Source organism: Macaca thibetana, chromosome 3, assembly GCF_024542745.1.
Source record: "Macaca thibetana thibetana isolate TM-01 chromosome 3, ASM2454274v1, whole genome shotgun sequence".
NCBI lineage: Eukaryota > Metazoa > Chordata > Mammalia > Primates > Cercopithecidae > Macaca > Macaca thibetana.
In genome coordinates this window covers 11,561,928-11,587,204 of record NC_065580.1, presented here as the reverse complement: position 1 = coordinate 11,587,204, position 25,277 = coordinate 11,561,928, and the positions used below count along the sequence as shown (strand labels likewise).

The following is a 25,277-nucleotide window of genomic DNA, read 5'->3' as shown; positions in this document are numbered from 1 at the left end:
ACATCCTTAAAGCATTCCACCAGCCTCCCTTGGACCTCCCAACCTTCCCAACTTTAAAATAAGCAGAGAGAAGCTTTATATGCACTTGGTTTTAAACATGTAATATTTTCAACCTTGTTGTCTACTGTTTGCTTTTTCCATCCCATCAGATGAACATTATAACTTACAACAATTTAGGTTGCCGTTTTAATGTCAAAACAAATATCAGCAAGTTTTTCACTGATGTATTTCTGAATTAAAATTTTAAAACCTTGAAAATGCATGTGTTTTCTTTGTCAGCAAGAATAGCAATGTACTGAGTGGACTTCAAATCAAGTATGAAGTTTTTATATGCAAGTCTTGAAACAGAAATTTCAGACATGCCAGTAAAGTGATATAATTACAATGTTCCTGTAAAGAAGGAAGGTTTCTAGTACAGGGAAAGTAAGATGCAATTGAGATTGACAAGATTATAATTCACTGTGGGTGTTGTAACACATTGTCAGATTGTAGAAACCAGTTACAATAACCCATGTGTAGACATTGTATTTTTTATTCCAAATTCATAGAAATTTAAAGATATAACAAAAACATGCCAAAAATTTGCCTTTATTCTATATTATCTTTTTACTAACTTGACAATTTTTTGTTACGTTCACTTTAGTTCAATGAATAGTTTACAGCTATTCATTTCTGACCCTCGAAATGTCAGCTGCAAATTTATATTACCAAAAACTCCCACTATTAATCTTCTAAGTATGTTAAATCCTGAGCTTTGCAGTAGTCACTGAAGGCATCACAGACACGAACACACTAGTATTTTTACTGAAATTTTATTTGTTCATAAAGGGAACAAACACAGAAAATAAATAATAGGTTCTCTTCTGTTTCCAAGGGAGTTAAAGCAGCAGGAGGTTCAGTATCAGAGATCCAACATCTCTAACTCATTGTTGACTAAGGGAACTGTCAATATTCCACCAGTTACATAATGTTTTGCAGGTGTGAGTAATCTTCAAGTTCTAAATATTCAAGCCTATTTGAGAAAATAATAGCGGGATGTGTTTGTTACACTTTGTATTAGTTATATATTGCTGCGTAGTGCATTGCCTCAAAACTCAGTGGCTCGATATAGTAATAATTTATTATCTCTTCTTTTCCATAAGAGGCCAGTAATTTAGGAGCAGCTTGGCTGGGCAGTTCTGACTTGATATTTCTTGTGAGGCTGCAAATACATGTTTCCTAGAGCCACAATCAGCTGATGACTTGACTAGGGTTAGAGGCTCCTCTTCAAGATGGCAGACTCACATGACTAGCAAGCTGCTGTTGGCACTTGGTAAGAGACTTTAGTTCTCCTCCTAGGTGCTCTCCATCTCACTACTTGAGGGTTTCCATGGCTTTTAGGCTGGCTTCCCTGGAGTAAGGGATCAAAAGACCAAGGTGCAGCCCCTAATGCCTTCATACTTAACCTCGGAAATCATATCACCTTGTTACTACCACCACATTCCATGTGTCACATGGAGCAGCACTGATTGTGTGGAGGAAACTATACAGGCCATAAATATTAGGAGGTATTTAAAATAACATAATGCGAAGACTTATGGACATCTTGGAGACTGATTGCCAGTGTTCACCCTATCGCCGACAGAGATTCATATCTTCTTCCACAAATGAAGTACACCCAACCTCCTCTAAAAGCCATCCAAAGTCTTATTCCACTGGGCCATCTGCTCAAACTCCAGGACCTCATCGTCTAAGTCAAGTCAATCTAAAATGAATCTCAGAGAGTTCCAAGAGAAAATGAAGCTGTTTAGGTATAGTCACTCGAGTATCACTTCCCAAGTACAGTTGTCAATCTTAAGACCTATGAGCAAGTTTTGTGCCACCCTCACACTACATATACAATGGTAGATGATGCACAGAGAAACCAAACTAGACTCTCTGGTTCAAAAATGGAGAAAATGAGAGAGACAAAGAAGTCAGTGTTCCACAGCAGTTTTGCAATCCAGTCAGGCACATGTTGGTCATTCTTGATTAGGACTCAGTCATGCTATTTTCTGGAAATGATTCTCCATGGCTCTTGGCTGTGTCCTCTGTGTTAGTTCTGCCACTCTACATCATCCTTTTTTATATATATAGAAGGTTGTCTATGTTTACAGCTGCATAGCCTCTTCACCATAAAGTTTGGAGGTTGAAGGCCTTTTTCTATTTTGTCCCACCTCTGTTCCTTTCAGTACAAGCTGGTGGTGTTACCTCCAATAGAGTTATCTTAAAAATGAATGCACTTTGGGAGGCCGAGGTGGGCAGATCACGAGGTCAGGAGATCCAGACCATCCTGGCTAACACAGTGAAACCCCATCTCTACTAAAAGTACAAAAAATTAGCCGGGCGTGGCGGGGGACGCCTGCAGTTCCAGCTACTCGGGAGGCTGAGGCAGGAGAATGGCGTGAACCCGGGAGGGGGAGCTTGCTGTGAGCCGAGATTGCGCCACTGCACTCCAGCCTGGGCGACAGAGCAAGACTCTGTCTCAAAAAAAAAAAAAAATGAATGGACTTTATATGAATTTTATTCAGGTTTACTCCACTTCATAAAAGGCACATCCACAATTATATAAAGATAAGCTCCCCCTGACCCCTTGAGCTTCTGTAGATCTACAGAAGGAAAATGCTCTTAGATAATTAGAATCCCTATTGTTTAATTGAAAAGACCTGTAAGGCATAAAAATAAGCTGTTTAGAGGGTCTTCTGTCTCATGGAGTGTCCCTCTGAGGAATACCTAATAATTTTCTCAGGTCTTTATGTAGACTTTGTAATCACACTTCCTTGTCATCTCTAGATCACGTTTCCTGGAATTTGATCTTTGCTTAGAAATGTGATTTCTTCATGTTTGCATTGTTCACCATCTGGAGAGACTGGAATTGAAAGAGCATTTTACTTTAAAATTCAGTAATGCCTGGCTTCTTCATTCGTAATAGTTCTTCTTTAGCTTCTTCTCTCCCATTTTTTTTTTTCTTTTACTACAAACATAAGATGCCAGGCGGTTCCTTCAATACTTTACCTGGAAATATCCTTAGCTAGATTATACAATTTCATTTAAGTATATCTTTTTATTTTCCATATTATCACAAGCAACAAAGTTGCTAAACTTTCCACCGGAACACAGCAAAGATCTAATTTTCTCTCATTTCCGCTAACACTTTCCTCACCTTCCTTTAAGTCATTACGGCTCCTCAAGAGCCATCAAGCTTCTTTTAAGGCCTGTCCCACTAACTTGCATATTCCGTTCCCTAAATCACAGCCACATTTTTAGGTTTCTGTTATAATTCTCTGCCAATATTAAATTCTTTTTTTTTTTTTTTTTTGGCTCTAAAGTATTCTATTTTATTTTATTTTCAATTTTTATTTCCATAAGTTTTAGGGGAAACAGGTGGTATTTGGCTACATGAGTAAGTTCTTTAGTGGTGATTCATGAGATTTTGGTATACCTTAGCGGTATACAATGAACCCAATTCGTAGTCTTTTATTCTTCACCCCCTCCCACTCTTCCACCCTGAGTCCACAAAGTCCACTGTATCATTTTTATGCCTTTGCATTCTCATAGCTTAGCTCCCACTTATTAGTGAGAACGTACGATGTTTGGTTTTCTATTCCTGAGTTACCTCACTTAGAATAATAGTCTCCAGTCCCATCTGGGTTGCTGTGAATGCCATTAATTCATTTAATTTTATGGCTGAGTAGTATTCCATTGCGTGTATATATATTAAAAAACACATGTTTATAGCAGCACAATTCACAATTGCAAAAATATGGAACCAGCTCAAATGCTCATCAATCAACGAGCGGATAAACTATGGTATATATACAGTGGAATACTACTCAGCCATAAAAAGGAGTGAATTAATGGCATTCACAGCAACCTGGATGGCATATCCAAACATCAAATTCTTTATTTGATATCTATTGTTGCATAACATATCACCTTAGAATTAATTTCCAACCCTGATGAATATTCATTACCTCTCCTGGGCCCCTCCAGAAGACTGTGTATGATGACATGGTGATTGACTTTCCACAAATTAAGCAATCTCAGAGACCAAGTTGCAGAGTTTTCTATTGTTCACAGAAGTCAGGCCTAACTGGTTATAGACGGGGACAAAAAAAGGGTGTGAAATCAGGAGCCAAAGATTAATGATGTCCATCTTGGAATATTTAAAGATAATGTATGGAAAGAAAAAACTTAATGAATATGCAGTATTTTGTCCTATAATTATCTTCTCCTAGAATACATCTCCTATTGGAAAATAAAAGGACCTAACAACTTCACACTTCAAAATTACCACGATCAAACAGAATATTGTTATAAGTGACTGATGACGTCTTGTTTTACAATTTTAATTCTACCCAATTTGTAGTAATCGGTATTTATGCAACCGCTGTGCTTCAGAGTGGCTTTTATTTTCACAGATACATCCTTTCATTTTGAAACCTTTCAAAGAGAGTATGGATATGGTGAGACTCCCAGTTATTAAGAAAAAAAAAATAGAAATGAGAGTCTTCTTAAGAGTGGTCAGTAAGTTACAACTGGATGTTTTCTCTCTGCTAAGTTTAGACATTACAGTCTATTCAATTTTATCTTGATTAAACAATTGAAAATCATGTGTGTGCATGCAACTGGTCTAAACAGATAATTTATCTAATATTAGCATTTTTCCGAAGGGACTAAGTCAATGCAAATGAAAAAAATGTGGTTGACTAGAAAATACACACACACACACACACACACACACACACACACGAGCCATATATTAACATTAAAATAGAGTCCCATATGGATTTTTTTAGGTCAAGAAGTTCATTCAAATACAGTCTTATTTTTATACAATACTGTGTTAATAGAAAATAAAATATACCTTTGTGATTAATCCTTAAAGGAGATTCAAATGACAGTTATTGGACTTTAAATATTGTAATCCATTAACGAAGAGAGAAAGAAGTTTTCTGCTATCCTAAAATACTATCCTTAGTATCCTTAGTCAAAAAGAATAGGATTTATTTATTTTTTTATTTATTTTTTGGAAACTGAGTCTCCATCGCCCAGGCTGGAGTGCAGTGGCGTGATCTCGGCTCACTGCCAGCTCTGCCTCCCGGGTTCCCGCCATTCTCCTGCTTCAGCCTCCCGAGTAGCTGGGACCACAGGCGCCACCACCACGCCCGGCTAATTTTTTGTATTTTTAAGAGACGGGATTTCACCATGTTAGCCAGGATTGTCTTGATCTCCTGACCTCGTGATCCGCCCACCTCGGCCTCCCAAAGTGCTGGGATTAGAGGCGTGAGCCACCCCGCCCGGCCAGATATTTTTAAAATATCACTTAACAGTTGATACGGTTTGGTAGTATCCTCACCCTAATCTCATCTTGAATTGTAGTTCCCGTAATCCCCGTATGTCATGGGAGAGACCCTCTGGGAGGTAATTCTATCATTTCATAATAGTGAGTGGGTTCTCACGAGATCCGATGGTTTTATAGTCTTTTCCCCACTTTGCCTGACACTTCTCCTTGCTGCTGCCCTGTGAAGAAGGACATACTTGCTTTCCCTTCTATCATGATTATAAATTTCCTGAGCCCTCCCGAGATATTCTCAACTGTGAGTCAATTAAACCTCTTTTCTTTATAAATTAGCCAGTCTTGGCGTGTCTTTGTTAACAACATGAGAACAGACTAATATAATGGCCAATTTTTGTTTTCATTGAAAATTCACTTTTATCCATTTAATGGAACATTTGGTTCCAACCCATTTTATATAAATTGTTTATTGTTATAGATATAATATTAGATGAAGTGAATGTGTCAATAACTTCAGATTTGCAAGCAGACAAATTAATACAGTTTAAATTTGCCCAGTAGGCAGATTTGGTATGGTGAACCATATGAAAAGTAGAAACTCTGGGGACTTTCTTTAGATACTTAAAGGGATTGAAAAAATATCATTCTCTTATGGCCTACAAATTTTCCATCCATAATGCATGTTTCTACCCAATTATGCGTGTTTCTCTTAAAAAGATACAATAGTAATTGATTGGTGGTGATCTCTTAAAGTTATTTAGCAATAAACTCTTAATGTCTGATTTCAAGGTTGGTGTATGCATTCTAGTTCTTCATAGAATCAACAGTATTTACTGTGTGCGTGTGTGTGTGTGTGTGTGTTTGTGTGTGTGTGTGTTTGTGTGCGTGTGTGTGTGTGTTTACTCTTACTTGCTCTTTTAATTTTAGTTCCATCTGTTATTATTTACTAGTATTTATACTATATTATGATCTAGTATTTATACCATATTAGATAGCTTGTAGATGTATGTTCAAAGCCGGGTGGCCGACCCTTATGCCTAAATTTATTTCCTTCTCATGTTCCCTTAGATTTTATAAATTTAAAAAACAGCATCTGTAATGCAAATATGTCTTTGTAATGAGTTACACACTGATCTGCTTTATTTCGTAATAGTAAGTTTGGCTTATTTGACATCTGAATAACAGGTAATAGGGAATTAAGAAAATAGAAATAAGTGTCAAAGAAACAAGAAGACAGTTAGATAGCTGCGAAAGTTCTAAAGTTTTGTATCCTGATCTCTGAGGCCTGTCTCAGCAGAGAAAGAATAACAGTGAGTCTTTGACAGCAGAGGGACAGAAAGATGTGACAGTGAGAAAGATGATGTCGAAAGAGAAAATTTGAGTGACAGTAGACCCCAGAGGCAAACACTGACCTGGTAACCCATTACAATTCAACCCTGACTTCTTCCTCTGTAATAATCTCACTTTCTCAAAAAACTTCCTTTTTCTACACTGAATATAACATCAGCAAGGATCAAAGAAACAGTAGTTGGATGTGATGGCTGTGGCCAGGTAAAATACCCACAAGAATTTTAGTGAAGCATACTGTACACCAGATTTACATTCCCATTTCTTCTGTTTCACAGGTTTTCTGAACCAGATGAATAACTCAAGTCACTCTGTTCTTCAGCCCTCATTCCAAGGATGCATGCAGCTCATTCAAGTGGATGATCAACTTGTAAATTTATACGAAGTGGCACAAAGGAAGCCGGGAAGTTTTGCAAATGTCAGCATTGACATGTGTGCGATCATAGACAGGTAAATGATGTTTCCATCCTACCTCACATTGTCCGTACTTTCCAAATCTATGTTTCTGTTGTGAGACCAGGGAAACATCCAAAAGGAAAAATAAATATTAAAGAAAAGCAGGTAAAACGGAAATTACCATTCAAAGTATGTATTGTATGTTTGTGATATTAGCAGTGTTTATGTTTATGTTTTTATTTTTTATATATATATATACACACACACACACACACACACACACACACACACACTGTGGTGTTGCATATATAACACACTGTGGTGTTGCATATATAACACACTGTGGTGTTGCATTTGTTCAACAGGCTCCAATCAGGGAATCTTAGCCTTCAACTAGTAGTTTTGCAAGCAACAGCAGTGTGGTAGAGAAATTCTGACAGTTTATTTTTAGTTTTGCTTTCTGTGTCTACAAGCAGAAATGTGCCTTCTCTTTCTGTCTCAATCATGACTTGGCCTCAGCATGTCCTTCCAAAACCCGCTTCTGAAAGAAAAGGAATATTACAAAAGTGTCAGTGGGCAACATGGGTATTTTGAAGCAGAATATTTAGAGTAACTGGTCCAGCTTTCAAAATACACATATTAAAATATGACAAAATCAAATCTTTATTGGTTTTGCAAATCTGGGGAGAAATTTTTAATAAAAAACTTTAATTGTATTCTCACACAGTGGAAAGATGCAACTTTTATGTGAAATATTATGATTATACAGCATACACGACCTTAACATACTTAGAGATAGTGCCTCTCATTCTACTATGAACAAGTTTCATTTTGAGATGCTTTGTCTGTAAACGAACTATGTATGATTTGAAGTTAACCTAGTGAATTTATATGATTTTCTAAGATATATTTCAATCTTTTGAGGAAGAACTGTCTTATTCTAAAAGATCATTTTATTAATTTTGTGTTTACGGAAGATAAAAGTTCTTTAAATTTTTTTAAAATTTTGAAATAAGGTATTAATCCTATCTCAGTCTACCCACAACACAATGTAGACCATAAGTCTTTAACAAATTTATTTTATTCAAGAAGAAATATTTTAAGAAGTCACTCAATAATGAATTTTACAAACATAAAAAATAATCTATTTTGAAGTAAGTTTGCTTTCATATAATCTGAATAAGATGGCATTCATGTAAGTTACAGTTTGTGGTGGCTGTAAGATACAACTTTTATAAAGCCTTCTCATGTTTGTAATAATACTTTCTGACATAGTATACTGCTTATTTCTATTCATGTATGCAAGTACTGATCTTAGTAGCCTAAACAGTTTATATTTAAATAGAAAAGTGAACAGTTTTAATATACTCCTAATTATTGAGCCATTAATAATGTATCAGCTATTATTTCTGCCTAGAGCAAGTGGCAGCAATAATCAGAAAAGCTGAGATGAATGTTTTAAAGAACATTTGTTCTAATTTTAGATAATTATCTACATATTATAATTGTTTTATACAGAAAAATATATTTTCTTCATAATAGTTATGGATTTTTTTTAGAATCTGCTCTTTTTTTCAGGTCAGTAACTGTAATGATACAATAATTTTATTACCTCTTTCAGCTTAGTAAATGGGCTAGGTAACACGTTGCTGTTTCTCTCTAAACATCGTGTTTCTAGGCATTGTATAGAAATTGTTGGCTACTAAAGAAGGAAGGTTGATATGTTGAGATATTAATGTTTGACTCTAATAGAGACAGGAGTTAAATTGGTCCCAAAAGAATGAATGGGATTTTGGTAAATGAAGAAAACGGAAGGTGATACTCTTGGTTGGGAGACCAACACGAGGGAAGGTACAGAAAAGAGAATACAAATTGCAATTTTTCACAGATACAAGATACACAAAATATTTTTTTTTTTTGCCAAAATGGGTCAGGCCCAATATTCATCTTGCCAAGTTTCCTGCAGCTAAAAGAACAAAGTTCACACCTTTCTTATTGTTTATTCTTTAGGATGACAAATGAAAAGATTAGCTGCAGAAAAGTAGTCACCGGTGACACATCTCCAGGAATTTTCTAAACCCATTATGGAACCTATTTTTAGCTTATACTGTTTTTTTTTAAGGCAACAACATCTGTACATTAAATACCAACGTGTGAAACAGCAGATTCCTTTAGTCACCTAAAATGTTCCCAGTTCAAAATCTTAAGCGTGAAGTGTTGTACATTCATAGGTATGAGACAGGACTATTTTACTTAAACCACTGAAGAGTGTGTTGATGATATCACCCTTAATCTGTGTCTTTCCAGGTGAAAGTGCCAGTGGTTTTAGTCTGTCCTCATTGAGCAGTGATGTATCCAGATAACCCTTTGACGATACACCCCTAGCACATCTCTGCTTCTTTCTCCTCACTAAGATTTTGCAACTGCCCCGTATCTACAACTTTCTTTTCAGATTACCCAAATTCTCCCAAAGGAAGCCTACACTGGCTCTTTCTTTTCTCCTTCCCAGTTCCAGCTTGATCGATTTGAGAGTTATTTTTGAGAGGGGGGGGGGAAAGGGTATAAATGAGAACGTAAGGTAAAATTAAAAAAAGAGCTACACAAGCCTGACTTTTCTAAAACATTTGGAGATAATAGCCACAGCTGCAATGATTTGATGAGTAGAACTTAGGGAAACAGTTGGGGGAATATTTGTCTGAAGGAGCTTTTCTGTGTGTTGTATTGGAATACCCTATGATTTGAAGTTTATTTTTTCTGATTTGTATGTAGATTTGCATGTGGCTTATTTTGTTCACGTGCTTATTTTCTGAACACAGCTTTGATTCAAGGAAAGAGCAAGCATGCCAAGCTACAGAATTATGCATTCAGTATTTATTTTCTGAGTGCATGCTAGATGTCAAGCTATTCTAGGCACTTGGAATACATCCTTGAACAGGACATATAAAGATTATTGAAAATTCTAAGCTCACATGGTGGGGGAAGGGGAGGAAGGAGAGATGACACACTATAATTAAAAGGTAAATAATCTAGCAAGTGAGAAGGAATAAATTTTATGGGTAAAAATACTAGAACAAAACAAGGAAGGCTGGCATGTCAGTAGATCAAGGTGTTGAGTTGTAGTTTAAATAGGTTGATCAGGATAAGCCTCCATTGAAAAGATAATATTAGTGCAAGACTTGAAAGAGGTAACTGAATGTACTAACACAGGGAAAGAATGTTTGACCCAGAGAGCACAGGCAACCAAAGAGGCATTTGCATGATCCAAGATCAGTATGGAAGCCAGGGTGGCAAGTTCAGGAGGTCAAGAATAGTTGAAGGAATAGAGGCCGGAACAAGCCCTCCTGACTTGTAGGTTATTGTAAGTTTTTATTTTGTAGGAATACAGGAGTCATTTGCAGCATTCTAAATAGAGCAACATGATGTACTCACGTCTTAAAAGGATGAATCTGGGCTGTAGGAGCAAGAAAGCTCCTACAGGAGGCTAACTAAAATTATGCCATTATAATCCAGGTGAGAGACGCTTGTAGCCTAGACCAGGGTGCTAGCACAAGAAGTAGTGAGATGTGGCCAATTCTGAATGCATTTTGGAGGCAGAGTCAGTAGGGTTTCCTTACAAATTAGATGTGGGGTGTGAAAAATAGAGAAAATAGGAATAAATCCAAATGATTTGCTAAGAACAGCAGGAAGAAAGGAGATGCTATCTCTTCAGATTGGGAAGGCTAGTTGGAGAGAAAATTAGTCAAGGGGGCTAAAGAAAACAGAAGTCAGAAATTCAAGGTTGAACATGAGTTGAAATGTCTACTGGACTTCTAAGTAGAAATGTCAAGAAGATAGTTGGATATATGCATGTAACAAGCCTGTGTCTGCAGGTTACAGAATTAACCTTTGTGCTTGACAGAATCCCTTTTGTTTAACTATTGAGGGTCTTTGGTATCTTTAGTTACATTTTATAAGCAGTCATAGAACTGGAAGGGGAGGTGGTAGATAATGGGCAGGAAGTGGTCTGTAACAATGGAAGCTGCTAGCTTGGGCCCCTCAGTGATATCCTGCTCTTACAGAGGAGGGTTGTCAGCAAACATTCAGTTACTGAAACATTCTTTGAGAAAGGTAAAATACCCAGAGATAACATTTTTTTTTTCTCCTTGCGTTGTTACTCTCTTTTACTCATTCCTAGGACCCTTGCATGATTGACTGCTTGTGGCAAACATCTTAAGATGCCTGACTCAACTCTTATTCTCAATCTTTTTCTCTCCAGCCTCTTTCCAGGTGTGAAAACCTGAGAGCTCAAACCTTCAGAAACACTCCTTTAGCCAGAGTTAGGTCCATTCACTTCTTCCCTCAAGAGAGAATCACGAGGAGAACCATAGGGTCTTTCAAAGTTGGGGAGGGGGGTGATTGGGGAGGGATGGACATTGTGGGAGAGTCAGGGAGGGTATTAGGAGATTGAGTGAGTCAGTCTTTGCAGGTAGTGGTCAGAATTCCTAAACTCGGAGACTTGCTACAACAGACATCGGCCTCAGAACTTGTGAATTGGTGTAGAATTACTGTTTGATTTGTTTTTCTTAGTTGTAGCCAGGACACATGGTTAGGAAGAAGCTGATGTTAACATATTTTGAGCTTAATTAGGTGGTGATCATGCTTGATTTGACAATTTTTTTGTGTGTTTTGTGAGTAATAGTGAAGTCCATTTTGCAATTGTGGTTTCTATTTCAGTCCTAAGAGCACTCTTCACAGCCCAGCTGCCAGAGGAAAGTTTTTTGCTTTATGCTAGGCGGAAGCAGAGATGAGACACAGTCCTGGCTGCTAAGAGCTAAGCAGAAGTCAGCTGTGGTGTTCTTGGGAAAGCTTTTGTTCTCCTGATACAGTTGCCCCTCTTGCTCTCCACCATTCTTGGTTAAATGTAGACCTGATGTCTAGAGCTGAAGAGTCAAGAAAACCATAGATCAAGCAGCCCCTGATACCAATTTGTATGTGAAAAATATCAACTATCATTTATCTAAGTAATTATGAGTTAAGTTTTATTTTTCTTGGAGCCAAAAACACCTGCCCTTTCCCTAGTCCGCACTGCTAAAATTAACCAGTACCATCATTTTACCAGAATACAGAAGAACAAATTCTCAAATACGGAAATGACTTTGAAAAAAAAGATAATACTTTTTGGAGTGTATTAAGTTGCATTTTAGTGATGTCCCCTAGAGACTGAAATTTGGGGACTAAATAGCTGTTTAGAGGCCAAAGCAAATTCATATTGTTAAAGTCAGCACTAGTAAAAAGTGACTCATTAGAATTAGAATCTTCCCTGTTCTTTCCTGTCTACCTCCATTGAAAATATATTAACAAATACATTTAGAAACAAAATCAGTAAACATCCCAGATAACACAGACAGCAGAAAAGGAAATGCAAATGGCCCAACTTAAACATAGCCTACAAAATTACCACTTGAGAAATTATGAATAGACTAGATCCTATTGCAGAGTTAGCAATTAAGTCTTCATTATATTTTTGGATGAAGTACATAATCACAGACCCAGTTTTTTTTTTTTTTTAATTCAATGTTTTCTTTTCAAGAATATCCAGTTTGATTTTTTTTTCTTTCAAAGAAAAGAATAAGTAAATAAATTTTCATAAGAACGTTGAATGAGGATTAGGTAGATACATGAAAAATATCTCAAAACTAAATTGACTCTGTTGGAAAGGTGAATGAAAGCAGGGTCAAGAAGGATGATACGGTTTGGCTGTGTATCCCCACCCAAATCTCAAGTTGATTTGCAATTGCCGTGTATCAGTGAAGGGGACTGGTGGGAGGTGATTGGATCATGGGGGTGGATTTCACCCTTACTGTTCTCATGATGGTCAGTGAGTTCTCATGAGATCTGATAGTTTAAAAGTATGGCACTTTCCTCCTTCACTCACTCTCCTGCTGGCATGTAAGACATGCCTTGCTTCCCCTTTGCCTTCTGCCATGATTGTAAGTTTCCTAAAGCCTCTCCAGCTGTGTGGGGCTGTGAGTCAATTAAACCTCTTTTCTTTATGAATTACCCAGTCTCAAGCAGTTCTTTACAGCTATGTGAAAATGGACCAAAACATAAGAGGTCATGAGTTTCTATAAAAGCAGGCTTAAAATCTGGATTCATAACTTAGATGAAGAAAACATGTAACATTTATCATTTTCTAAAATTTGTCTTCATTCGCTAATTTCCTATTTCTAGGCAGTAGCAGAAAAGATAAATACTTGAACACATACATTTTGGTACTGTAATCACTCCTCCTTTCTGTGTATATTCAGTCAACATGGAAGTTGATCTCAGTCAAAGGTAAACTTCCTTTTGTGGTTGTACTACCATTTCAAGAGTTCTCCTAGATGCCCTAGCGTGGCTTGGGTCAGAGTTAGCTTATGCAATACCTCATCACCACAGGCGTGGGATCTGTCCCACCTGCTCCACCAAGGTTCCCTCTGAGCTCTCTGTGAGTCCCCAGCCTGGTCAGTCTTCAGGGTCCCACCTCAGTCCCTGCCACCCACTGTCATGACACCTGTTCCTGCTGACCTTCAGATATGACATGGGTATCGCCAGACTTCCATTCTGGGATCTGTGTTTAAGGTGACAGCTATTCCTAGCATGTATGAGTCCCATTTGGTTTTAGCATTGAGAGTCCCACACCTGGAGAAACCCCTCAGTTCTGGGTAAACTAGCATGGCTGGTGACTATACACACTAGGTGTTCTTTCTCCTAATACCTTCATCTGATCTACCAGCCATCTAAGCATTTTATAGGCCCTGTAGGGACACACAGTGATTTCTGTATCTTTTGGAGACTACATACAAGCTGAAATGAATCATTGCATATGTGTTGTCGGGGAGAGGTTAGGCATTGGGGACAGCTTCCTTAGGCTACACTCCCTTTGCTTCAGCATGCCATCCCTCCATATCTGCTCTACACAGCCACTCAGGCTGACATGAGGCCCTCTACACATTAGACCCTCAAAGGCCATCATAGGATTCCTAAGTCTCTGCTGTGTAAACCAAATATAAAATTCTAAGCCCTCAAACTGACTGATGAACCCTCCCCTCAGCCAAGGGCATTCCAAATAATCCTGAAAAAAAAAATTAGTTTAGGTCAGACATGCCTAACAGACATCAACACAGAGACCTTAAGACTGATTGAATAGTCTCTTTAAGTCTGATAAGAATCATTTACAATCCATTCTCTCTGAAGCTTGCTACCTGGAGGCTTTATGTGCATGATCAAAGTTTGGTTGCCATGGCCCCTTATCCTAACTCAGACATTCCTTCCTATTAATTCCATGTCTTTAAATAATAACTTTTTCAACCAGTTGCCAATCGGAAAACATTTAAATCTACCTATCACCTGGAAGCCCCTGCTTTGAGTTGTCCCACCTTTCCAGATGGAACCAACGTACATCTTACATGTATTGACTGTTGTCTCACGTCTCCCTAAAATGTATAAAACCAAGTTGTACCTCAACCACCTTGGCCACACGTCCTCAGATCTTCCTGAGGATGTGTCATGGGAACGTCCTTAACCTCAGCAAAATAAACTATATTGATTGAGACTTCTCTCAGATTCTTTTTTGGTTTAGGGTTGAGATTTATTCAGTCAACAAATACTTTTTGAAGATCACACCAACCAGTGGACTGTACCTCCTGGGACTGAATGCTGAGGTGATGAAGGGAGGGTGATTGATCAGACTCTCCACTGTTTTAACACTTCTTTGGCTTTTATGTCTTAGCACCTAGGATGCCTCTGTTTTGCTCTCAAAAGCATAGCTTTTTCCAATCGAAAGCTTCTTGGCTTTAGACTACTTTTCCAAAATTAAATCCACATGTTTCTTAACTTTTTATTTCAGTCCAGAGTCTAAAGTTGATTTCTCCCAGAATCCACTTTATATGATAATTGTATAACCGTTGATCCACTGGTAGGACAGCCACAGTGTAAGAAAAAAAAAAATTGATGAAAAATAAACAAACCAAAACCTTGATTTAAAATACTTCAGAACTGTATCTACTATAGTAAAGAGAAGGCCTGTCTCACAAATATTAATGTTTCTGTAGTGATGGTTTTTATGACAGATTTCCTTTCTTTTTCACCTGAATCTTGCTGACTCCAAACTGCTACCCTCTAGGTCGGACACCTCCTTTTATCATACATTTCTAGGTTGACCATCTCCTTCTCTCTTTTCTTTAGAAATGTTAATGTCATCAGTTAGGCTGGTGTCAAACTGTGCTAGCGCTTCTCTTACATTGGGAAATATTTTGTCTTTTACCATTAGGTGTTTATTTCATTACGCATACTGTAGGCTTCTGGAAATACCTTACTTTCATTCATGATAATTATTGATAAGAGGTAAAGGGGACAGAAAGTCTCCGAGATAAATTCACATTATTCAAAACTCTATACTTGCTCAATCCTGACATTGTTGTGACTGTGATCCCATCAAACTACAAATAATCAAAGAACAGGTTGGCTGAAGCTAATTCTGAAGGAAGTTGAGCCAACAAGCAATTTTCCAGTAGTGAAACTGGATTTCCTTTTGGGGACTGTGCTTCAGACAAAAGCTCTTGTGTCCAAAAACCTAATCCCCACATTAAATGTATGGAAAAACTTCAGTTTTCTCATGGGGTCATCCTATTGTGATTCTTTCAGGTAGATGTGTTCATCTTGTCCGTTCACCTTAACTCGGTTTATTTCCCATCTTGGATTCCACTGATTTTTATGTTGCAAATCACTATGATCTTTCTTGGTTTCTGATAAATAAAACTACTGGCAATTTCTGAAAAGTCCCATTTCCTCATGCTAAATCTGACTTATTTGTAATATTAGATGTGTGACTCTTTATTTAAACTTTCTTGGCCTTCCATGCTAACCCCAGTGTTTCATTTGATCTTTAGCTTCCTTTGGTTTCTTTGAGAAGGGAGGAGCTTCCTGTTTATACATAAACATTTAAGCCATGGGCATCTTTCTAGTACAAAAACATCAGCTCAATGACCTAAAAGTATCACATACCCAGGCAAACCTATGTTCAAGTCAGTTGCCTCTCTGAAGTGATTTCAAAGTGATTTTATTTTAAGTACAAATAGAATACTAGAGTGACAAAAACATACTTTTTTTTTAAAAAAAAAAAGTAGTGAAATGCCAGAGGAGATAACTCTCCTAAGAAATAAAGGAAAGGAAAAAAGTTGAATTAGCCATTTTAAGATTCAACAGCAGCTGTATTCTTCTTTGATGCATTGCATGTATTAGGACAAAAGAAAACTATATTTGCTTTTGGCATGGCATATAGCTGTGCTTTGACATTTAAATCCCAAGGAAGGCTTAGTGCATAAAAGTAATGTCAGAAAAACAGTTATATGTTTGAAGATAAGCAGAAAGGAAATAGATAAATAATTTTAGCTAAATCAACTATGGAGAGATTTAAATAAGCCAATTGATTTTATTTCTTGCTTTTGATATCATATTACCTGCAAAATAAAAATAATAGCAATCGATTTAAAAACATTTAAAATATATTTCTTAACAAGTGCTTTCTTCTTAAAATAATTGTTTTTGTCAATTACTTGGATACATTGCGGCTGTGATTTCATACTAAGAATTCATTTAATTGCTGTCCCTTAAACCAACATTACAGACTCATGGACATGTTCCATCCCTTTTGTAAGCTATTGGGACTGATACAACTTGATGAAGGAGAAGTTGGAGCTGGTAGGATGCTATCCTTCATTTCCTATATGCTCCCTAACATGCTGTGTGGGAGTCAGTGGTTCATTCCCGAAAATGTGTATGCAAGTAATACTTGTTACTATAATAACATGGTTTTATTAAGTACTAAGTACATTTTCAAATGAGTAGAGACAGAAAAAAAATAGTTTCTGGTGAAATCAAATGTAAAAGTTTTAGAAAGACAAGTGGCTCCAAACAAACAAAACCATAAGTTTATGTGTGGCCAGGCAACTGTAAACTTTTGCAGAGATTCATAAAGCCCGAGGTAAACTCACTCAAATTCATTGGCAACTTTAGTTTTTACTGCACTTGAAGAAATCAAAACTGAAAAATGAAGGTGATACTATATGGAAATGGTTTGATAGGAAGGCCGGTAGATTGAACTACAGACTTCAAATAGGTGAACCCACACCCAAAGACCCCAGAGTAATTCCCTCTAACAGTGAGTCATTGACTTGACATAATGTAGGTTTTCAGTTAAATTAAAATGGTTAAGGTGTGTATCTTTTGAATGACATTTCTTTACTGGATTTCATTAAACTCAGCATATTAAAGACTTGTATCATTTCCCAATCTGAATAAAAGAAGAGTTCATTTTTTCTTTTTGCTTTCTCTTTTTGAAGAGTCTTTGCATTCCAAATAATACAGAGAAAAAAGAAAAGGAAAGAAGAGGAGACGAGAGGAGGGGAGGAAGGACTATTTGTTACATCACATTGTTATCTGGTTTATTAGTACTCTTGTACCTTCATTAAGAGTCAGGAGTAAAAATTTACGATGGTGTTTATTATAGCGTTTCAAAATAACATTTTGTTTGAATTTTTTTCTTTGGTATTTAAATGATCTATAAGCTGAAAAGGAGAGAGGAGTCATAGATTTTTCTATGCCAAGAAAAAAAGTTTTACAAAGATGAAATTGTCATTTTCATTTTGTTTGATTAAAAACACATATTTCCTCTCTGTATAGTTGCATCTATACTGCCCAAAAACTAGTTGTAAGAGGGCAACGAGCTTATATTTTCAGGTAGCATTGTCTAAAATTCTCATGGCACCCATTGCCATATTAGAGATAAGTACTTTTTTGTCTTTGCCTATGAATTCATTGACGAATATTAGAGTCTGAATCTTATTTTGTTTACCAAATCCTGCTTACATCAAAAAGAATGTTACATGAGTAAGAAAGGAATGCAGATGGAAGGGGTGAGGAATATGTGTGTGTTTATTTGAAATGGTTTTGAAAAATGAGTCTGTAATAAATTTTAACAAACAAATTACAGTATCTGAAAAGGGTGTCTTAATCAGTAAACAGGTTGATTTAAATAGAAAATTATCTACAATTGTGATCATTGTAAAACCAGTAAGTACCATACAACATTTGTGTATAGGATTAACTTTGTTTGCCTTCAACAAGTTGCAGCTGTTATACTTTTACTGTGATAGTTTCATGATTTTTGCTTCTTTGGCATAGTCCCAGACAGGCTTCATCAACAAGAAACTTATTTTCACGAACACACTTCATTGAAGACCCCCCTCTGGGAAATTAGATGTGACATAAAAGTGCATTGCTTTTTTAAAACACTTCAGGCATTCGAAAATTACAGAAGAAATTTTCAAGTGGCATGTTCTAAGTTAGAAATACCATACACATGAAGGCAAGTTTCTCTCACATAGTTATTGTAGGACACTTGTTAATCTCCTATGAAGGTCAAGGCACTGGTACTAATCTACACAAGGAGAAAACCAAGAGTTACAGAGTAGGATCTCTTCTCCCAGAACATGTACTGATGTAGCCATAGAGACAGTAAACATTCACAAGAAGTGTTAAAACTATGTTAAGAAGCATGTAAGCATGTGCTTCTTGTTACAGATAATGATTTCTATAGAAAATTAATGAGAGGAAAATAATCACCATCAGCTGGTGGTTGATGAAAACTGCATAAAATAAGTAGGTTGAACCTCAGAGGAGTTTTAGCCTCAGTAATGAGAAAGAAAGGCAGGAACATACCAGGCAAAATAGAGGCATGAGCAGAAGTATGGAGGCATGGATAACCATATCACATTTCTGAAACAGTCAAGAGATCATTTAAACTACATGATCTATTTTGTTGATAGATCTATTTTTCTATCTATCTAAAATAGTTGACAAGATCTATTTTTCATTTATTCATTTCTCCATTTATTCTACAATGTTTCATTAATTGCATACCATGTGTCCAAGGACAGTTTTAGCCTTGATGAATAAGATGTAAACTTATAGATTCTACTTTCTTACTGATTTATGAAAGAGTTAAGAGATCAAAAAAAGCACACACACACACATACCCCACATAATTGTTGAAAAAACACACAAATGCCCAAATCAAAGTATGCACAAGGGATCTTGTGCCTCATTCTCCCTGGGATCTAGGTTGGGATGGAGATCTCAGAGGAACAGTTCAAGGCACATGCTATAGGCATTCCAGGCAGCTGGAGAGTACATGGGTGTGAATGACTTGAATAGGTGCAGTAAACTCAAGGAGTTACAGTAGATTCTTTCACAGATTAGCAGCTACTAGTGAGGGAAGATGTGAAGCTAGGAACTTAGGGGGAACCTAATGAAAGAGGACCTTGTGGCTAAGCACGGTGGTTCGCGCCTGTAATGCCAGCACTTTGGGAGGCCGAAGCGGGCGGATCACAAGGTCAGGAGGTTGAGACCATCCTGGCTAACATGGTGAAACCCTGTCTCTACTAAAAATACAAAAAATTAGCCGGACATGGTGGCGGGCGCCTGTAGTCCCAGCTACTGGGGAGGCTGAGGCAGCAGAATGGCGTGAACCCGGGAGGCGGAGCTTTCTGTGAGCAGAGACCCTACCACTGCACTCCAGCCTGGGCAACAGAGTGAGACTCCATCTCAATAAAAAAAAAAAGAAAAAGAAAAAAAAAAAAAAAAAGAAAAAAGAGGACCTTGCATATTTTTTGCCTACTAAAAAGACTAACTTATCCTTTGGGCAATATGCAGCCATTGAGGGATTTTCAGGAAAATCAAGTTTTGCATTACTCACACTTGTTCTGATTACCTGGGCAGAGGTGAAGAGAGCTGAACTATTGCAGAGGTAGTAGAAACAGGTGAAAAAGGAAATATCTAAGGTATTTAGGAGTTGGACTAAGGAGAGAGGGCTCATTAGGTTTGGAAATAGGAGAAAGTATTGGCCGGAAAGAGAAACTGGTTTCAGAGTGAGAAAAGGCTTTAATGAAAGATCGTTATCTTCACTAGTCTCCCCAAACAATGTCTTAACTGAATATTTGTTTAGTAATGGGTCTACCCGTTAGGGTAAGATTTTACTGGGATCTGGAAGATGGTGAAAACTAGTAGCAGCAATTGAGCAATAGAGAGTGGTAAAAGAGAGAAAATTAAAATGGAGGCAGAACTGAGATGGAAGTGCAGGTACACTTCCAACGATCTGATCTGTGACAAACCTGACAAAAATAAGCAATGGAGAAAGGAATCCCTATTCAATAAATTGTGCTGGGATAACTGGCTAGCCATATGTAGGAAATTAAAACTGGACCCCTTCCTTACACAATATACAAAAATTAACTCAAGATGGATTAAAGAATTAAACGTAAAACCCAAAACTATAAACACTCTGGAGTACAACCTATGCAATACCATTCAGGACATAGGCACAGGCAAAGATTTCATGATGAAGATGCAAAAGCAATTGCAACAAAAGCAAAATTCGACAAACGTGATGAAATTAAACTAAGGAGCCTCTTCACATCAAAAGAAACTATCATCAGAGTGAACAGACAAGCTACAGAATGGGAGAACATTTTTGCAAACCATGCATCTGACAAAGGTCAAATATCCAGCATCTAATAGGAACTTAAACAAATTTACAAGGAAAAACACAATCCCACTAAAAAGTGGGCAGACGACATGAACAGACACTTTTTACAAGAAGACATACATAAGATGAACCATCATGGGGAAAAAAAAAAAGCTCAACATCACTGATCATTAGAGAAATGCAAATCAAAACCACAATAAGATACCATCTCAGATCAGTCAAAATGGCTATTATGAAAAAGTCAAATAATAACAAATACTAGCAATGCTGTGGGGGGGAAAGGGAATGCTATACACTATTAGTGGAAATGTAAATTAGTTCAACCATTGTGGGGAATACAATGTGGTGATTCCTTAAAGACCTAAGGACAGAAACACCATTTGATTCAGCCATCCCATTACTGAATATATAACCAAAGAATATAAATCATTCCATTAGAAAGACAATGCATACAGACATTCATTGCAGCGCTATTCACAATAGCGAAGACATGGAATCAACCTAAATGCCCATCGGTGATAAAGTGTGGCACATATACACCATAGAATACTATGTAGCCATAACAAATAATAAGAGTATATCTCTTGTTGAGAACATGAATGGAGCTGGAGGCTGTTATCCTTAGCAAACTAACACAGGAACAGAAAACCAACTGCCATATATTCTCACTTATAAGTGGGAGCTAAGTAATGAGAACACATGGACACATCGAGGGGGAAAACCACACACTGGGGTCTATCAGAGGGTGAAGGGTGGGAGGAGGGAGAGGATCAGGAAAAATAACTAATGGGTACTAGGCTCAAAACCTAGGTGATGAAATAATCTATACAGCTAATACCCATGACACAAGTTTACCTGTGTAACTAACCTGCACATGTGCACCTGAACTTAAAACAAAACACAAAGAAATGCAGGTAGTGAGATACTGGAGTAGAAAGGAAAGCAGAAGATGTGCACAGCTATACTGTCTAATACTGCAGCCACTAGCCATTTGTGGCTATTTCACACTTAAAAAGCAGCCGTTCTAACTGAGATGTGATGTTAGTGTAAAATGCACAACAGATTGTGAATACTTCATACACATACAGGAATATAAGATAGCTCATTGATCATTTTTGTATTCATTTTATTTTGTGTTAAATAAAATATTAATATTATTGTCACCTCCATAAGATTTTAAGTTACATATGGCATGTGGCTCACAAGCTATTAATATTAGTGCTGTTGTGGAATATTTCTCTAGGTAGTTCCAGCTGGATGGTGTGCCCTAGCTTCTTTGTTGGTCTCGCCCACAGATGAGTAAAGAGATCCTTGCAACTTCTTTTTTTTTTTTTTTTTTTTTGAGACGGAGTCTCGCTCTGTCGCCCAGGCTGGAGTGCAGTGGCCAGATCTCAGCTCACGGCAAGCTCCGCCTCCCGGGTTTACGCCATTCTCCTGCCTCAGCCTCCCGAGTAGCTGGGACTACAGGCGCCCGCCATCTCGCCCGGCTAGTTTTTTTTGTATTTTTTTAGTAGAGACGGGGTTTCACCGGGTTAGCCAGGATGGTCTCGATCTCGTGACCTTGTGATCCGCCTGTCTCGGCCTCCCAAAGTGCTGGGATTACAGGCTTGAGCCACCGCGCCCGGTCCCTTGCAACTTCTGATACAACTCAACAAGTTGTCCTTTATAACTGTTTTATCTGAGAGGCAATGCAGATTCCCAGAATGTCTGTGAAACTGGCATTGTTCGAAATCGCAGTCCCTTTTCATTAGTCAGAAGGTTTCTTAAGCCTGAATGTATTTGCAATACCATCTCCAGAGAATATCTTTACAGACTTAGAAGCCAGATGTGTTGGTTTTCTCCTGGAATATTAATTCCCTATTCATTAAAAATAAAATAAGAAGTATTCAACGGGAAAAAAAAAAAACGTGGCCTAAATTAAGATGGTATTTTAGTTGAGCACAAGTTAGAACTTTCCTGGCTCAAAGATTAATTTCTTTCTACTAAAGTATCTGTCAGTTATACAACTGTGTATAATTCAGCATCCCTGAAGTAAAACTTTGGGTCTCAGTAAGGAAGTGCTTTCAGCTGCTAGGAACAGAGACCCAATTCATTTTCCAGACAAATCTGAAGTTCATTTCTGCACATGTAAGATGTCTGAAATAGACTATTCAGGCTTTGTATAATAACTCTAGAAAGCTATCCGAGATCCAGACTGAAACATTCTGCTCCAGTTTCCTTAGCTCATGGTTTCTGTTCTCTCAGTGATTAAGATTGCTGATAGAACTCCAGAAATTTCATGTGATTTTTGTAAAGAAAGTAGGAGGGTTCACCTTCCCTTTTAAAAAGCCATTCCAGAAGTTCTGTGCAACATTTTCAATCATATCTCATTAACCAGATTTAATCACAACCACAGAGAGATGCAAGATAGACTGAGAATTGCAGTTTCATTCTAGGTGGTAATATTCCTGCTAAAACTTTTGAGGATTATCGCTAGGGTGGAAGAGGAAAATCTGTAATGAGATAGACAGATAGCACTCTCTGCCTAGTTGGTGTTTTGAAAGATTATAAAATATAAATAGTAAAAAAGTGCATGCTTCCAGAAAAACACATTTGATGTACCATTTATATTATTTTTGAAGCCATATATTTCATATTTTTCCTCCAAAAATTTAAAATATAGTTATCAAACTTCAGGCTTAGACAATCGACATTTTAGGGTATTCAAGAATGAAGGTGATCCAGCCTCCCTTCAAGGACTTCAAAAGAGAGTGGCAGAGTATACTGGTTCTTTTTCTGACCTCCTACTTGAAATTCATCAGTAACTTCTTCTTGCCCTTAAGAAAAAGACCCAGATCCTTAAAAGCAGTGTATTAGCCTCTTGTGGTGACCTCTGTTTTCCTTTGCAGCTTCATCTCACATCACTCCGCTCCATCCCCTCTAGCCACGCTGGCCTGTGCTCAGTGCCTCAGATGTTCTTTCAGTGGGGCCCCTGCCTGTACTGTTCTCTGGGTCTAGAATTGCTCCACCCCACCACCCATCTCTTTCTCTCTTGCTTTCTTATCCTTCGTATCTCAATTCATAGATAAACTCCATTAAGGAAGCCATCTCTGGATCTGTAAGACTGGGTTAGGCTCTTTTTAACCTGTGTATAATCACACATTCAAGACTGTAATTACTGTAATTACATCTCTCCTTCTTCTAAACTTTGAGCTTCCCGAGAATGGGAAACAGGCCTGAGCTCATGCCCCATTGTGTCTCTGCACCTAACACAGTGCTTGATATGCAATATGCTCTAAATACATATTTTTGTAGAATGAATGGATGAATATAATAGTAGCACAAAAAGGGACTATGAAATTTTAAAGAAGGAAAAGAACAATTCTAAATGAAGGAATTTAGCAGTGCTTTATGAGTGAAGCAGAATTAAAGCTAGTCCTTCCAGGACAGAAAAGCTCCTATCAGATGATAGAGGGCAAGGCTGTCTTGGAAAAATGGACCATATAAACTAAGGCATGTGACACAGCTGAAATAAGAAGTTTCCCGAAATCCTCAAATGCCTGAGAAAACATTCTAAGAATTTACACTTTAGTCTGTAGTCCAAGGAATTCATAAACTTTTGGAACGTGCATACGTGTTTGTGGTTAAGCATACACATACTGTCATCACATTTTGCCCGTTAGAATGGAAACCCATGTCAACTCATTCATTCTCAAAACTCTCCTACCAGTGTCTTCCCGCCCATCCTCTTCGAGTCAATGGTCAGAAAATTCTAGAAGTGCATACATCAGAAAAGAGTTTACTGGAAATAGTTTTAAAATAATGGCTTAGAGTCAAGGAATGCTCTACACCCTTCTACTTTGCCAGTGAATTGAGTAGAGTAAGAAAACGGCTGGTTTTTATCGAAAATTGTACTGTAGAATGTTTTCTTCATGGAGAAACTAGATTTCGGATGTCACGAGGGAATAGCAGTGTTGGAGAAAAGTATTCAAGGTAAAAATGTAGCTTGTTCCAACACAACAACAGTTCCCCTAAGACAGCACTCTCTAAAGAACTGCTGGAAAGGAAAATGAGAATGTGGTAGGGCGGTTGATACAGATCAGTAAGGAAATGAAAGTCCAAAAGTTATTTACATGGTAAATATCTGTGCCAAGAAGAATACTCTCAATAACAGGGATTAGTGAGAGAGCAGTTGGCTGGAGATGGAAGCTCAGGCAGTTAAGTGTCGGGCGAAGAGGAAAAAAAAAATGTATGAAGAATAAGTCAATATTTTTTTGAGAATAAGTATTTTATTTCAGTACTTCTCAATATTTTAGGTGCATACAAATCTTTGGGATCTTGTCAAAACACAGGTTTGGCTCAGTGTGATTGAAGAGAACACTGGGATTCTGCTTTCCTAACAAGCTTCAAAATGCTGCTGCCGCAGCTGCTTGTAGGCCACACCTTGAACACAGCAGAGCTCCAGCCTCTGCATCTGGGCCCCCAGATATGTGAAAAATGCAGCTCAGGTAGGGACAAAAAAGATCAGTGATGCGGGCCTTTGGTGTGTTATGGTTTATAAAATAGAAAAGCCTATTTTCTTTTCCCTTACCATTTCCAGGAAAAATAAACTAATGCAGATGATGTAGAAATCACCTGAAATAGTCTGGCACAGTGCTTGCAAGACTGTAGGAA

At 37.5% G+C, this 25,277-nt stretch overlaps 1 protein-coding gene across 1 annotated transcript in view; it reads left to right on the top strand.

Moving 5' to 3' along the window:
• CNTNAP2 (contactin associated protein 2) overlaps positions 1 to 25,277 on the top strand; it is a 2,243,420-nt gene that overhangs the window by 1,220,695 nt on the left and 997,448 nt on the right. Inside the window, exon 10 of the mRNA XM_050786136.1 lies at positions 6,943 to 7,114. Within this exon, the coding sequence (XP_050642093.1) occupies positions 6,943 to 7,114 (172 nt within the window). The remainder of the gene's footprint in view (positions 1 to 6,942; positions 7,115 to 25,277) is intronic.